The sequence below is a fragment of the Trachurus japonicus genome, chromosome 23, assembly GCF_045865225.1.
Source record: "Trachurus japonicus isolate A0001 chromosome 23, Traja_1.0".
NCBI classification, from domain to species: domain Eukaryota; kingdom Metazoa; phylum Chordata; class Actinopteri; order Carangiformes; family Carangidae; genus Trachurus; species Trachurus japonicus.
In genome coordinates, this window is record NC_140929.1 from 23,742,778 (window position 1) to 23,760,704 (window position 17,927).

Here is a 17,927-nt window from a genome sequence, read left to right on the forward strand (position 1 = left end):
GCCCCGACATGAGAAATTGTTCCGAAAAAAATTAAATAAGTCTATATTTTAAGCTTGTTTGTAGCGGAAGCTCCCAATGTCTCAGTTCACTGCTCTTCCTGTGTGATTTGCACTGACCGGCGGAACAATTTCTCATGTTGGGGCTTCAATACCAGAGGGACATTACAGACGAGCAGTATGGAGGTATTTGGATGTTTTTTGTTTTTTCTTTTTGGACGAAGAAAGTTGGTATCCATTCACAACCATTATATGGACAAATACTGCTGCACGGACCCCCCCGTAACTCAGAGAAGCCACGGAGGACTCTGAAACTTCTCCCAGCCCTTAGTCGACATGAGGGTGAGTAGATAATGAGTGAAATTTCAATTTTGGGTGAACTATCCCTTTAACTGTTTAAATGATACTTTAAATAGAACCAGATTGATTACCTTAGTCTGTGTAGACCTTAAAAAACTGAAATCGTAAAGTCATTCAGAAGCTTTGTGATGTTTCACAGTTAGTTCGAGAAACTTTTAGTCTAAAAGATAGATAAACAGTTAAACAGATTAGATTTGATGGAGTCTAGCTGCTCTTTCAGGAGACCGACAAAGAATCTGAACAGTGTGGAAGCTGTTGCTGGGAGAACATCAGCCCAACATAAATCAACATGATCTTGAAGTGAAATCAACAATGTCAGAGGCTCAGCACATGAGGAGGAGGAGGTCATGCTGGGTCAGAGAGTATAAACCACACTGGAATATTGACATTAGCTGAGCAACAGTGAGAAGTAGAACGGTTTATAGGGCACTATTGCATGAACATGGCTGGACGTCAGCAGTCAGCTGGTTCCAATCAGATAACACAAACACAAGTTGAGTGCTCTGCCTGAGAGAAAGGTGCTCTCAGACAGTCAGTATGTAGGATGGAGGAGATATGTTGCTACATTAGCGTTCAGGAGTCAACAGCAGTCCCTTAAAATGATACATAGTCGCACTTAACCCACACTCGCTGCAGTTTCTAATGGTGTTGGTGGAGAGAGACGTATGGATTCTGCTCTGTTCCCATCCAGTGGGTGGCTCATGCTAATCAGCCACCTGTCATGAGATATCAGGCTGATGTTAAGAAACACAAACGGAAGAAGTGGATGGATCAGAGCGCCGACCTGAAGCTTTATCTGCTCTAAGGCTGATTATGGTTATTAGGTGCTATGTAATACTATACTTAGATGGACCGTAGCCTCTGGTACTGACAATCTGTGGCAGTTAAACATGCATAATAGTAACGACCTCAGAAGCGGTGTAGCTATTACCCCAGCTTAGCTCCTTTATGTTGCAGATGATATAACATACAGCAAAAAATTAAGAGACCACTTCAAAATGATCAGTTCCTCTGGTTTTTACTATTCATAGGTATGTGTTTGAGTAAAATGAACACTTTTGTTTCATTCTATAACCTACTGACAAAATTTCTCCCAAATTGGAAATAAAAATATTGTCATTTAGAGCATTTATTTGCAGAAAATGGCAACAGGAAAACAAGTTCATATTCATTTTAAAACAACACAACACTACTTTTTACACTTAGGAAGAGTTTAGAAATCAACATGGGTGGAATAATCCCAACTTTTAATCGCAGCAGTGTTTTTTCTTATTTATTTATAATCTTTCTTCCTCATTAAATATGATTTGGTTCAGGTGATCAGCTAAGTAGAGTGAGGTGTGCTGGTGTTGGAGTTCAATAGACACTGGAATCGATGGCTGCCATACATGTAGAGAAGCTAATTTATTAAGAACATTTTGGAGTGGTCTCTTTATTTTTTCCAGAGCTGTACGTATATATATGGCAAATATAGTATTTCAAACTGAGTTTAATCTTCCTGTTATAAAAAAGAAAAACTTTCAAACCCTGAATTGTCCTCAGTCTTGACAGAAAGCTGAGCTCCAGTAAAAACAGACAGATTCACCTACAGTACAGTGGTGTAAACTGGGGCAGAGACGTGTCTGCTGGAGTTGAGATAATGAAAACGCGAGGAGGGGAAAAAAAAGAGCACAGATGGAGGAAAATACCAGAAAGAGCTGGAATTCCTGGCGAGTTACGAGATCAGTCGTGGGCTGAGCTGCCACACACACACACGCAGGCCGCTGCCGGTGAATGAAGAGCTAACATCTGTACAGCCTGCACGGCACGGCACGCTGGCTGTTTGGGGTGAATAAACCCAGACTGCACAAACCATCCTGCAGGGAAGTTTGTGTGAAAGAGCAAGTTGAAAATCAGCAGAGCTTTCTGTCTGAACTCACCTGAAGGCTACGCTCCATTTCCTTTTTTTCCCCCTGCAGGTTGTTTTCTTCACACCAACACCATATAAAATGCTTTTCTGTCCTGTCTTGGTCTTTTCTGGTCTTCTGTTTGTGACAGATAAACAGACATAAATAAATATCCCCTTATTCTTGACCTTCAGATCTGCTTTCAGTTTCTTTTTATATTTTGCTGAAATAAACTGAAACACATGGGTGATGGGAAAGTTATAAATCAATCAAAGCATTTGCTACGTGTCGGCTGTGAATCATCTGTGATGGTATCTACATTCTTGTGAAGACACTGGGTCCTCACAAGTGCAGAAACACAGAAGCAGCGACACACACCTCCAACCAAAAGTTGGCTGATGTTCAGAAAACCCTCCAAGCCGCCCACTCAGTGAAACTACGGTTTGGAACTAAAGCTGTTGTACTTCTCTCACCCACTCTCTATCAAAGAAGCTATTCATCTTAAAGGAACCCACCAAGTTTTTGGCAAATCAGTCCCATTACTCATGAAGTGATGAGGACAGTGTCTGTAAAGCACTTGTATGTGATAGTCCCTAATGCTCAGCTCTTAACTCTGCTTTATATGATATGTATGTGGAGTGACAGGCAGAACTTTCCGTAGTAAGTTGCAGTGGGTGATGGAGAGCAGCAACTCACTGCAGCGGCAACATTAGCAATAATGCACATTAAGATTTATCATTTTAGGAAAGTCATGGACGATTCCCCTCAGCACCACCTCTAACAACTGTGGAGCCAGACTCGATGTGGAGGTTGTCCAAACATAAACCTTAACCCTGACTAATGTGAAGGGCTGATGGCAGCAGGCAGCAGCAGGGAGTCAGGAGGTGGTATGAGAGCAGAGGGAGGGTTAACAGGGACAGCTGGTGGCCAGGTGTGGAACTGCAGCTGTGGAGTGATAGGAGATCATAGTGGAGCAGCGAACAGGAGCTGAACAGTAGATTAGAGCTGCAGAGGAGGGAAGGTGTGTGTGCGTGCTTTCAGACACGGTTCTGGTTTTGGCTCTGGTTCCGTTCTGAAGTCTCAGAACCTTGGTGCTTTCTGGTGAACCAGCCCCCGTTCACACAAGTTTAAAGGTTCAGTGTGTAAAATGAGGGGAAAACAGTGACATCTATAGCATTCCGATTTTATTATTTATCTATTGAATAATTCTATTGTTCATTTATGAACGTGAAACTCTTGAAACCTCTCTGGTTGGCTGGATTTTCCATTCCGTACAAACATGGCGGCGCAAGATGGCGACAAGCAAGACCCTTGCTATAAAAGAAGAATTATAAGGCCATGAAAACCAAACAGATTTTATTTTATAGTGATTATATACACTTATGTGACCGATGTTGTTTGGTTCGGACTTGCCTTGAGTGAGGATCGAACCCACAAACTCCCGCACCAGAGGCGACAATGCTAACTGCTTCGCCAAGAGGTTGACAACTGCTTTGCAAATTGGTTAGCACGTCTTTTATGGGTGAGTGAGTTTACTTCCAGTACCGCTACTGCTCACAATCTGTCACTTCTCCTTAGGTACCTCGTGACTCTGGCACAGGTCTGCGGACCTCCGTTACACTTATTCAAATATATTCATTGGTAGTATATTCAGATTTTGCCAATTAACCTTGACAAATATTACACACTGGACCTTTAAGTGGAACCAAAGTGGGAGGACCCTGTGAAACCCCTGCATAGGCCTATGTGTGTATCGGGGGTGAAGCTGTTGCCATGACATTTCTTCCACTTTCCTCATCCAAAATCATAATGCTGAGATTCTTAAATAATGAAATTGGTATTGGACATATTACCTTTTGATATACAAAGCATCAAAATCATTTTAAATGTATATCTGCTGTAGTGATGCTCAAACAGCTGCTGATGTTGATCTATTTCCCCGTAATCAGAGGCAGTGAGGTGAATGGGGTGGATGTAATGATGGCAGTCAGCTGAAACCAGCTGATCAATACCAGACTTCAGACTGACTTTAAGGAAGTATTGAGTAAATAAAACATGTCCAGCTGCTGAGTATCAGACTTCTGAGCTCGTTGTGTGACTGGAAGCCGTGTGTATGCTGCTGTGGTGTTTGGACGCTGGTGGCCCCACACACTCCTGGCTCTCCACTCAGTCTGTAAAGAATCAATTAATTTATAATGAATTAGTGTAACATGAATGTAAAGTATTGCGATCGACCATTATTGTGCGGGCTGAAGGAGACTGTGGTGCGACAAAACTCACACTATTCCCTAGAAACTGGTGCAGCCTGTGAAAGTCTGGCTCTCTGTATTCCACTGGGAATCACCTGAGCGACTTTAAAGATGTTTAGGGGCTTAATGAGCCAGTTGACCTGCAGCACTATCTATCATAAATATCTGTTCTTTTAAGGAAGCAGAGCAGGATGGGTGCTGAGCTGTTGCCGCTCCAGCAGCTTCACGCTGAGCCTTTGAAATGTGACATCTGCCTTTGCTGTTTTCATTTGTCTCAGCCGGTTACAGACAGACAGTCAAACAAAGTTAATACACCTCAATCAGAGGAGATGTGAACAGATGTTGTGAACGGACTGACATATACGTACTTGAGGCTTGAGACTTGCTTGTAATGTTGAGATCATGTTTAAATGAGTGTTGGGGCAGTTGTGAGGATATATGCACCTGGATATGCACTTAAAGGACAATTCCGGGCAAATTCAACTCGGGGCTGTATTACTATCATTTTAGGTCTAAAAGAAGGAATCTGAAGATTTTCAGTTTTGCGGTAGTTGTGTCTGTCCCCGCATCGCCACGGCAGCGATGAATGGGAGCGGATGGAAGTTCCGCTGCTTAGGCTGGTTACATCCTTCAAAGCCGCAATTTTTTTCCACAGACAGCGTCAGGTGGCGACTCAAACATGCACCCAGAAGTTTATTTACTTGAAGCAAGCCGACATGTTTGTAAAACTAGATCTAATTCACAGTCTTGCACGAGACCCAAGTTGACGCTCGGTGTGTTCACGTGCAGTCGGAAGCTCCTGTTTGTGTCAAAAACTTCTGGGTGCATGTGCAGGAGCCATCTGATGATCTGAGGGCTGTAAACAGCCTAAGCAGCGGAACTTCCATCCGCTCCCATTCATTGCTGCCGTGGTGATGCGGGGACAGACAACTACCGCAAAACAGGAGCCATTAAACTGAAAATCTTCAGATTCCTTCTTTTAGACCTAAAATGTTAGGAAAATACAGCCCTGAGTTTAATTTGCCCGGAATTGTCCTTTAAATATATATAATAAGATAAATATATATAACTTAAAAATCATTTAGAATGATTACTTTTTTAATGAGCATTTTTATAGCACTGGCCATATGCGTAGCTCCAGGAGGTGAGTGAGATCCACACACACACTGAGAGGTGTAAGAAGTGGGATAGAAGAACAGCTTTTCAGGTGTGTTAAGAATGTTTTTGCTAAAATATTAGAGACTGCTATTAAACAGTAGGTGGTAACCATAAAGAAGACTAATGGAAAGTTGGGCTTCACTTTTCATATCATTTTTTAAAATTAAATACTTCATCATAATTAATAAAAAAAACTCTGTCATGTTTTTAGTACTTATTACAACCATTTATTTTCCTTGAAATGCTAAAATAACATACAGTTATTAATATAGAGAGAGTATATTGTTGTTATTTTAAATAGTTATTATAATGTACATTATATATGTACCTAACTCTACCCCCCGCTGACCAATGTACCAGAACTTTTCCTGAGTTTCCACCCCTAAGTTTGGTCCGACTGGACCTGTTTGGATTTTAATTGAAGCCTGCTGGGCTACAAATTGCAGTATGTCCACATGTGTCCTCACAAAGACATAAGTGCAGCTACAGGTGGGAGGGAGACACTGATCAGTCGACCTGTCAGGAGAGAAGCCCTCGCTGCTGATTGGCCTGCTCCTCACTGCTCTGGATTCAGATCAGGAGAAGAACAGCAACATGTTTCCCCACAAAGATCCTCAATGAAACCAGAGGTTGGTGAAGATAGATGGCTTTAATCAGAAGACAGCGCTCCTCCTAACTCCTGATCTGTGTGTGTGTGTGTGTGTGTCTATGATTAATGAGCAGGTTCTTTGGGCTCTTGAGGCTATATCTTCCAGGGAGGAACACACACACACACACACACACACACACACACACACATACACGTACACAGTGTTAAGCCTTGCCTGGTGTAATATTATGAAGCAGTGCTGGGCCTTCTCTCAGGGAAAGCTCAGAGGTTGTGGGTCCAGAGCGCTGGCCTGTAGTAATCCTCTCCTGGGCTTTGTGTGCTACACATTTGACCTAATCTGAGTGCGATTTTGGGTGAAGGGGTGTGTGCACACACCACCAATGCACACAAACCCTGATCATGACGCAAAATATCGGGGGAATTGGGGGTAGGAGACGATTATAAAAAGATTAAAAAGCACAATTCAAGCCGTAGCAGCAGCGGAACAGTTTTAATCAGGAGAAGCTGTGGTGTTTAAACTGAATTTCAGACCTTTGGTTTGGACTTTGATCCTTTTCCTCCTTTCTGTTTCTGTTTTGAAAGTGCACCAAGAATCAGAAATTCACTGCTTCTATTAAAGCCATGGGAGCACAGAGGAAAACTTTCATATATGCTCGGCTTTCAATTGTTTTTGAGCAACATCCATCAGTGTTTCTATCCGCTTTGATTCAGAACAGATCAACATATAAGCCCAGATTCCAAACTATGCAATATATATAGATACATATACATTTGTTGTGGCCTTCTGCTCTCTGTCTGTGTCATGGATATATAAAGAGCTGCAGGTGTGTACTGTATGCAGGGTGTCTGTTGACAGAAATGTACTCATTATGTTTGTTTGACCCTCCAAGGACACAAACAAAGTGTTAGTGAGGCTGCGTCCACGCTGCTGCCTCTTCATTGTCAAACACAACTCTGTAGCTGAGTCTCCAGCTCCCGTCTGAGGCCTTTGGACACCACGCTGACCCTGTTTCAGTTTGATGGACTACCGGTGGTGAAAACAACGTGACAATATCAGTGACCTTGTCGTCTTCGCTGCAGCTGTTGTCCAGTTACATTCTGTGTTTATCACTTGAGCAGTTTGTTGTTCCTTGTTCACAATATTTTTTTTTTACCTGCGTTGTTAAACTGTGTGTGTTCAGGTGTGATTGTATAGAAGTGACAGCTGTAATCCACACAAAAAAGTTATTTTGCAGATGCATTGACCGTCTTTCACAGTGAGACCGGAGAGTAGGCACTGATAGATGTTAAAAGTTCATGTTTACTGGCATTTTCTCCAGCCTTGGACTGTTTGTATTAAAGTTGTGGATTTGTGCGAAAGTAAATGAAACATTTTTCTCTAAACAGGAAAGAGAAAACTCCATCTCCGCGTATGTCAGGGGCAAATATTTCACAATCTCTTGTCTTTGGTGTCGGATCCTTTGTATGCTCAGCTATCCCTCCAGATGTTCTGGTGCTGGTTCCTCTTCAGGGAGAACAACATGACAGCTCCGTTGCTTAGTTTGTCTTTAATGAAATCTGCTGCTTTAAACCTTCCAGACGGTCGACAGTCTCAAAAGATCCCGTAATTAAAATCTCTGCTTTATACCAGCAGCTCTGGCCGCTGCACTCTCCTTGACATTTTTTATTTATCAAACTTAACTAAACTCATCATGTTGTGAATATTACAACCTGGCTGACAGTTGTGTTAGCAGAGTGACAGTCTCTGCACTGTGGTGTAACTGCACTTGGGGGATTATGTGGCTAGCATTCAATTCAAGGTGAACACACACACACTTGTTTTCCCATTCATCTAGTAACTTAATATGATTTGTAGTATTAAATTGATATTAAATATAAAATTCATTCTGCCACAGTTTCAGGGTGAGGATAGGACAATCAAACTTAAGTTAGGACATTACAATCTAAACGAGGCGACACCATTGGCAGCTGAATACCATGTGACTGAGTAATGTCAAGTTACACAATTGGTCTGCATGCCGGCCAAGTCCTGGAAGTTTCCTATTGGTCGTTGGGTCGTTCTTGTTCAGAATGAATTTGTGCAACAGAGACTCACCAGCAGAGGTCGAAGTGGACCGGAATGATCCAGAATGGCACCGCAGCACCATTGATTAATAAGTAAATAAACTTGTGTCTAAAACAGAACAAGACAGACGAACACACACACACACACACACACACACCCCTCCAGGCAGATCATCACTCAGGACCATGGTCCTTTTAAATTCATTGTTGCAGAGGAAACGACGCCCTGCTTATCCAGGAAGGTATTACAGGCTCCACGTTATAAATTCATGAGGTTATTATAAAGGTCAGGTCTAGGTGTGATTAAAACAGAGCAGCGGGTGCCCTGCGGCCACAGTCCTGCACATGGGACACAGTCAATAGAAAAACATGTGAGAGAACAGCTTTAAAACAGGTATACCGACTGTATACCCATACTGTAGCCAGTATAAATAGAAATATTATAACTTTTAATTCATTTAATTTTTTTTCCAAATGTGATGCTGTTAATATTTTCACCATGTTACAAAGTTGTCACCAGCTACCACAGAGCAAATAATTAATGGAAAACAAATAGATACATGAATTAGAAGATAATTACGGAAGCGTATTGCATTCACTTGAGGAATTTATTATTTGGTTTGTTTTTCGGGGTAATTATTTCTGTTTTTCTGACTAATTTTTTTTCTGTTTTTCGGGGTAATTTTTTTCTGACTTAACGAGATTTCAAAATCCTGTGAGAATCTCCCACCTGCAAGTATCGTTTAACCGCTGCAGTCAAGCTTCCACTTCATCACGGATCTATTGCATCTTAGATCCATGAGATTTTTATTCAAACTCCACTTTGGTACAGGTTCCACCATTGCTTTATTTTCCAGACTGACGGCTCGAACACAAGCATCAACAAACTTTTCCCGGGACAAGCTAAACACGTCACATCAGGGAGCGCCTTCAAAATAACATACATCCATGGATATGCTCCACAAAAAATACAGTCTTATTTTCATTGTGTTCCAAGTAAATTCAGATTTATATTGAAAAGAAATTACCTGTTATTACAGAACACCTCCTCAGAGAGTGTCACTCAGAACAGTCTGATGTAGACACCTTTATTTTGAAATCAGTCCTTATGTTGCTTGCAGGTGGGAACTTCTCACGGGATTTTGAAATCTCAAAGCTAAGTCAGAAAAAAATCACCTTGAAAAACAGAAAATAATCTGTCAGAAAAACAGGGGGAAAAATCTGTCAGAAAAACAGAAAAAAATATTCAAAAAAACAAACAAAAAAATGAATTACCCAGAAAAACAGAAATAATCACCCTGAAAAACAGACCAAAAAAATTAATTACCAGACTTTTTTTTTTTAATTCAAGTGAATACAAAACGCTTCCGTAGATAATCATTAATAAAAAGAAAACAAAATAATTTATTTAAATTTTTATAAGTATAAAATATAACCAGATAAATGTGATTCCAAATAACAGAGGAAAAACCAGTTGTCTTTAAATAAGCATATTGAGCATACGAGGTCCAGCCTTATAGGTCAAATGTTGGAGAGTTATCAACACCCATGACAGCTTGAGTTTTATCAGATGTTTATTCATTTTACTGATACAGTCATGTGGGGGTCGGAGTATCTCGTTCATCTGGTCATCATCATGATGTAATAACGCTGATCAGGAGCTGCTCAGCCACAGCACAACGTCCACTCCTCTGAAGCAGTGACTCAGAGCGGTGGCTCCGTCATGTTTCAGCCACAGTGGCTGGCTGAGTTTAAGTAACTATGGCACAGGGAGGAGGAGGAGGAGGAGGAGGAGGAGGAAGAGGAGATGCCTCTGAGAGGAAGGGAGGAATGTGGAGGATTTCAGCTGAGCGTAGCATGGACGACTTCAAATGAGCTGCAGTTTAGAAAGCAAAGAGAGACCCGGCTCCAGAATCACAGGACTTAATCCACACGCTCTATCACACCGGATTCTATCTGTGTGTGTGTTTTCTGCATCTGCTTTTTCTCAAGTGTGAGGAAGCTAACACCCTGACCTCTCTTCAGTTTTCTCTCCTACTTCCTACCTCCCCCCACCCACCATACACACACCTCCTCCCCTCCATTCATCTCCCACTGTTGCCACAGTCACAGCTGTCATGGTAAATTAGCATCCTGTTATGCTGATCCACAGAATCCGTCTTTCCCATGATCCTATGGAAAAAGTTGGGGGGGCGGCTTCTGAAGACACCAACAACATCTGTCTGTTCCTCTCACCCCCATCTCCACCCCGTGCATGTGTGTGTGTGAATGTGTGCGTCTCATTCTTCACTTTCCAGCGTGAAACCAATCTCCTCTCTGTTGCTCCATCTGAGTGATTTTCCCCAACGACGTATAGAGCCGTTTTGCATATTCCAGCCCCGGAGAGCCGTGTCTTCACCGCAGCCTCTCTCTGCCTTGGGGAGGGGCCATTTTTATTCATCCAACCTTAGAAAAACATATTCGCATTACAGCTCCTGCCAGCCAGCACAAGGCTTTTCCATCGGTTTCAGCTGAGGAACACACTATTAAAGCATCACACCTGTTATTGGGGACTTGCGAGATTCATAAAAAAAAAAAGATCTTTCAGTTACAAGTGCTGTAGTTTAATCATTAGAGCGAAGAATGAAACACCACTTAAAATATGACTGGCACATTTACTGGAGAGTGCAGGGGTTTTCCAAAATGAGGGAAAAATTGCACAACATTTACAGTGCAGCACAAAAGAGGTGAATATGAATAGATTTCGCTCCCCCATTATTTTTCTTTGTATCGCGGCTGTTTGATTGAAAATCGTGGAATCTAATGGAACTGCCATTCCCATAATGCTGTGGGCATTGTTGCCATGGTTTCAGGGAGATGCGCTGTTGGAGCCCTGTGTTTTCTAACCAACATTGGTTAACACTGTGTTAGCCACGTATGTACAGACAGATTTTTTTTTTTTTTTTAAATATTTTTATTGCATTTTTTCAAAACACAGAACTGCTGTTTTTTTCTGTGATTTTAAAAACAGATGTATAAATGTTTATTTAGAATTGGACCAAAATGTGGAAGTCTAAAGTCACATTAAATCTCAGAATACATGCATCAGTTGTTATTTAAAATATATTGTAAGATTCTCTACAGTGCAGCAGCTCCAGTTATCACTACAAAGGCGAAATCATCAGCTCGGTCTATGATCGTTACTGTATTTCCTGTTGTTCTTAGACCCTCTCACCTCACATCTCTGCCTCTGCTCTCTGCCGTGCCTTACAGTCACATAACCCTCGCTACAGGAGGATGATTTCCAAAGTGGGTGCCGTGCCACAGGCACCCTGGGGTGCTTCGAGATGTTTTCGTTTCTATTTTATCATCACACATTTGTAAGATACATTTCTCTGCGTGAAAAAGGAGACGTTACGTTTCAAACACAACAGAGGAGCGCTTTCTGTCTGAGATGTAAGATATGAAAACCATGAGAACACGGCGTGATAGATAGATAGATAGATAGATAGATAGATAGATAGATAGATAGATAGATAGATAGATAGATAGATAGATAGATAGATAGATAGATAGATAGATAGATAGATAGATAGATAGATAGATAGACTTTATTTAATCCCTGAAGGAAATACATGGCACAGCAACAAAAACATACATTACAGAAACGCAAAAACACAAAAAATACATATGTATGGTCACATGCCATGATACAGGGGAAAGAACAAGACAGAAGGTTTCTGTTAGCTAACCATGCAGAGAGGATGAGACAGACAGTAACAGTCACAGCTCTCCTTGTACCGTAGCTAACCTCACATCAACAGGGAGGAAGCTGAATTGATTTAACATTCAATAGATGTTAGAGCGGTACCTGTCCACTAACTAACTAGAAGGGCTTAGTCATCACAAGCACTGTAACATCAGGACTGAGGGGATAAATCCCTGTTGGCTATCAGGCAGCCATGCACAAACCAGTTTTTTGTCAAAACAGACTTTTTTTTTTTTTAAAGTTTTTCCTAGCCCCTCTCGTTGTGCCTGTGTGGGATGATCCAAGGCTGGATTTCTTTCCCACTTAATCCAGTTTTGACTGATCATAGCGCTTTGTTTCAGTTTTTACTCTTCCTACCTTCTGATCTCTCCTTCTTTATGTCAGAGTATACGTCACCTCCTTCGATGCACTCACCTCAACATCACTCCTGACATGAGCAGCACCAGATTCACAGTTTTTTGCCTCCATAGTTGACTTTTGACCAACTTTCCTCTTTTGTGTAGGAACATCACACACACATAGGACAAAAAATGAGATTACAGTTGCTTACACCACCTTTAACTTGAATCGGTCTTTCACCCGTGTGATGTTATGTGTTTGCTTGAAGGGAGGTTGATTCTGTTCCTCGGGCGTTTCATGTAGAACATCTCAGCTCAGCTTCTTTTGTTTGCATCAGGCATTTATCAGTCAGTGGATGGAAGGCTTCCTCCAGCCTCACGCTGCTTCTCGGGCTCTAGTTCCCCACATGGTTGTTGTTGCTGGCACTACAAAAGGTAGCAGCAACTTCAAATAGAGATGTGATCAAACGTAACCAGGATGAGTCACAGCCAAAACAACAGTCAGGACTGAATTACAATTGTCTCAGTTGGTTTTATCATCAGTTTAACTCTTTCTTGGATATTTCCTTGAAGCTGAATACCCAGGTTCATGAAGAGATCATCGCTTCTCTTCACAAGTTTACATCTCTAACATTTTATACATTGAGACATTTGCCTTTAAAGAATGTTTCAAGCCCATTAAAGATATTAAAGACACCAAATGCATCATGCTTCTTCTTCTTAAAGAAGTTGAGCGGTATAATCAGCAGGGAAAACGACGCAGCAAAGTCCTTCGGCTGAATGCAGCGTCTGCAGACTCTGACTCCTCTTTGTCATTCTGTCTCTTGGCGCCGCAAACCTCAGCAGAACAGACACAGCAAAGACTTTGTCAAAGACAAATATAGAAAAGGAGAAAAAAGAGAGTAGAGAGCAAAGGAGAGAGTGGGGGGAGCGAGGCAGAGATGAAACGGACAAGACAGAGTGTGAGACAGACAGAATGTAAGAAGAATTCCTGTGAGATCTCTTCTCTCGCTGCCTCCACGATGCTTTGTAAGCTAAGCACAGGGGGAACATCTCAAAGTGATGGGTTGCTGAATGGATTCTCCATGCTTTGGTCTCTCTACCTATGTGTCTGATCCACTCTCTCTCATCTTATTCTCCTGCTGCCTTTTTCTGCAATCAGAGGTGCTTGTTTAGTTTTCTACCGCCGGCTAATGGATTGGTCTGCGTGGTCTGGGGATAGAGTTTATAAATTCCCTTAGCTGGAAGGTAAGATGGGCGTAGATCAATAAAAAATACTTGACCTTGAAGACAGAAAAGAAGACACATGAACGCACTCAGCTTATGGAAGTTTATAAAACACGTAGCTGCTCAGAAGTTTCACTATCAACTGACTTTTTTATAGACTGTGATTAATTGAGAAATTGAGGAAAAATATTCCAGATTAATCGACTAAAACAGTGAAATCCATTGGGTTTGACCAGGAATTGTCAAATGTCACGGTGGAAAATGTCATCCCATTAGGATGTCAGGACTCTGCACAGTGTGTTCCATCAGGTTTCATGTTTGTCTACAGAGATAACAGGGAAACAATCAGACCCTAAAGGTCACGCAGACATCGAAAGTAACCGGGAGAAATCGATTTTCGGGCATTTTTTGATAGCTGATAATAAATAGATGACAAGGAGACAAAGTCGAAAAAGGCCGAGAAATAACATGCAAAGATCCCAGTGTGGACGTGAACAGTTGTTCATGGTCTCACTTCTCTCTTAAAGGGGACATATTATGGAAATATCACTTTTTGAAGGCTCTTTAACATATATTAGGTGTTTTTCTTGCCTTTCAGCCCCCAAAATGTGAGAATTGAAAGGTTGAAATGGTTTTACGAGCTGTTCCCTCAGTTGTCTTCCAGTGATGTAACTAGAATTTGCATAATCCCACCCCTACCTGGGACTGGTAGAAGAGGTGGGGTGGGCCAAGCAGTGGTTCATTTCCATTTAAAGGGACAGGCACTGAAAGCAGCCGTTGTGAACAGGGCTGTTTTGAATGGATGAAAAGAGCTGTGATGTTTGATCTTTGGGGGATCTTGACCACAGCATGTCACAGCCATGTCTTTAAGACACCTGGGAACTATTTTAATTTGTGGAAAGGGGGCAGAATATGTTTCCTTTAAATCAAGGGGGTTCACATTGATTGCAGCTTAAACTTCCTATTCAATAGTAGGGATGCACCGATTGTGAAATTCTAGGCCAATACCAATACCGATGTTTAAATCGGCCACTGCCATCAGTGGGGCGAATATCGGCAAACACCGATACTCAGCCGATGCATTGGTGCATCCCTATTCCCTACTCAATAGTTTTGATGCCAGTAAGCCTCATTTACAGTCACACATTAATACTTTAAAATTAGTTTTACCATCACATGGTTCAACCAGTCATATCTTCCCCTTACTCAAACATCTAATAATCGCCACATTACTGTATGATGTCGCAGTGTAGCTGACCTTTGACCGTATGGATAAAGAATAGTCACATTACAACATTTTTTACCTGTTGGATATTTGTACTAAAATGTCTAGTCAGTTTATGAATTCTTTAGATGTTGCTGCAATTAAATGTATTTTGTGAGATCACCTTGACCTTTAACCTTTTGAATGTCAACCTCCAGTTCATCCTTGAGTCTAACTGAATGTTCGTGGGAAATTTGAAGACGTTACCTTAAGGTGCTACTGAGATATCGCATGTGATTGACAGGCAGGCTGACAGGCTGTGGCTACAGCTGTACAGTATAAAGAACCTGTATATTCTCCAGAATGCTCACCTTGAATTTAATAGTTGAGCTCTTTTGCTCTGACTGACCCTTTTAGAGCTCCATTTGCTTTGAATATCACATCTCAAAAGTTCTAAAAGGCGTTCCTCTTTTAATGCAGCACCGCTAATTGGCACCCACTGCTGCCTGTGGAGGAAAAGTCTCACTTTGTGGAATATTTGTGTTATTTTCTTCTGTCACAAACACTGCATTTCATACTGGTAGTTTGAATGAAGTTTGTGCGCTGATGTGCACTTAGCAGAGCCTGTGTGTGCTCCACACTGTCTCTCCAGCCTCCATCACTCAGTTTTATATACAACAGAACCTGAAATCATATAGTGACTGATGTACTTTCTGTGTGTGTGTGTGTGTGTCTTTCAGCCACCTGTCTGGCTCCAGACTCAGGGACCTCCTCTACATCTGCAGCCCCTTCATCAAACGAGCCTGCATCATCTTCTGCTATGTGAGTAGACCTGCTTCCTTTTTACACCAAGACATATCAGTCTGATTGTATTTCACATTACTGGTTGTTAGTACTTCACATGACTGCCAGCTATTTTAACAGCTGCAACATAGACTGGTGAACATATGGTTATCCAGGTAGCAATTTACATTTATAGTAAATTATAGTATGATTGACAGTTACATTCTTGTTGCATGATAATCAATTTGACATTTTATAAAAAAAACTTTCTTTTTGGTGCATTTTTCTGTTCATGTTCACTTTCATTTCATTGTATTACTATGTATTTCCCACGTATTGGCTTGTGTTTATGGTCACGCTGTCTCTCCTCCAGGTGGTGCTCATCATGTCGGTCAGGCTGCGGCTGATGGGAGGATCCATGCCTCTCTTCTCTGAACAGGACAACCCCGCCTCCTTCTCACCTCAGCTGCTCACCAGGTTGGTGCCTCACACACACACAAAGAAGATGAAAGGGAAAGATTTTACACTATTACACCCATTTGCCTATTGAAAATATCATTTTGAAAACAGGTATTTGTCACTGTGTATGTCAAGGTTCTTAAAAATTTTCTTTAAAATGTTTAAGTTGAAAAAAATCAAATCATTTTTGGCAACAAAATGCAAACTTATGTATATTTCTTTTCTTTTTTTGCATTAACTGGAGTCATCTTAAAGGGATAGTTCAACATTTTTGGCAAATTGGCCCATTGCAATCCCTGTAGTCTTAGAAGTAGGTTTGTTACCTTTATTTGTTGGTGTGAGCTTTTTGCAACGGCGGAGCCGAGCCGCAAGCTGCTCAGAGCTACGCTACAGAGGCTAATGGGATTTCTTGGTTTCCCTCATCAAACTCAGCGTTTTGGAATTGTTGGATTGTGTATTTGATGAGTTTGATGAGGGAAACCAAGAAATCCCATTAGCCTCCGTAGCGTAGCTCTGAGCAGCTCACGGCTCTGCTCTGCCATTCTAGAAATAGCTTGCACCGACAATTAAAGGTAATTTACTCCTACAACTATAGGGATTATGGCAATGGGCCACTTTGCCAAAATGTTGAACTATCCCATTAAGATTCAGACAAAGACACTTTGAACTATATATTTGTCCTGTTGTGTTATAGAAGAAGCTGGTTGTATTTCTGTTTCCATAGCTAGTTCATCCTAGTTTGTTCAAATGTGTACCTAAACAGTAATGTAGTGTCTGCTCCTGCCTGTACAAACCAGCCATTAGTTTAGCACTTGCAGTGTTGACAGTGACAGGAGTTAGCACTGAGCTGCTCTGGAGCTAGTAATGAGTCAGTAGGGGTTAGAGATGAGTTAGCGTGAGGGATTGTGGGTGCCAGCGACGGCAGCGACGGCAGCGGGGCCTGGCGGTCTTCCCGGCGGTGTCAGTGTTTGTCGTCGTCGGTGAGTCAGTATATAATCTGTCATTAGTGCAGCAGAAGTGAAAAATAGCTCTCCTCTCCCTCGGCCACCTGGGAAATTTACAGCGGATTCACATATCCTGTCTGTCCTTCCTGCTCACCTTCATTTTCTCATCTCATTATTTCTGCTCCCTGATGTCACGCTGAGCCTCCAGTGTCCTAACAGTCTGTCTGTCTGTCTGTCTGTCTGTCCATCCGTCCATCTGTCTGTCCATCAACGCTGCTCTTTGACATTAAACATTGACATTGTGCGTGGAGAGAAACTTAAACCTTGAATATTGTTGCACTGTCTGTGTGTGAGAGAGAGACAGACATCGGTGTGTGTGTGTGTTACAGTGTACTTATGCATTCCACTTTCATTTGAGATGTAACAGTGATAATCCATCATGTTAGTGTTTCGCTGCCAGTCCATTTATAACTCATCACAGCAGCATCCTGACTGCCATTACACTGCCCTGCTTATACATACATATATATGTGTGTGTGTGTGTGTGTGTGTGTGTGTGTGGGAGAGAGAGAGAGAGAGAGTGTGTGTGTGAGTGTGAAGAGAGGGAAGGAGATAAATCAATTTATAGAACCCTTCGAGTCTCCCTGTCTTTCTTTATGTCAGTTTGTGTGTGTGTGTGTGTGTGTGTGTGTGTGTGTGTGTGTGTGTGTGTGTGTGTGTGAACCTGCATTCGCGTGCGTTGTCAGGTTGAGCACGATGGTGTGTGCACATGGTGTGTGTGTGTCTGTGTGTGTGTGATGACAGGTTCAGGATGATGGATTACAGTAAGTGTATTTGATGTGGTTGCTGTGTCACATTTCATCCTCATCATCCACTGCAGCCCAAACTCTGCTGTAGCCA

General features: G+C 41.8%; 1 protein-coding gene across 1 annotated transcript in view; it reads left to right on the forward strand.

Moving 5' to 3' along the window:
• The window catches only part of tmtc1 (transmembrane O-mannosyltransferase targeting cadherins 1), a 200,838-nt gene that overhangs the window by 101,592 nt on the left and 81,319 nt on the right, over window positions 1-17,927 (forward strand). Inside the window, exons 5-6 of the mRNA XM_085768906.1 lie at window positions 15,582-15,663; window positions 15,998-16,101. Coding sequence (XP_085625032.1) covers window positions 15,582-15,663; window positions 15,998-16,101 — 186 coding nt within the window. The remainder of the gene's footprint in view (window positions 1-15,581; window positions 15,664-15,997; window positions 16,102-17,927) is intronic.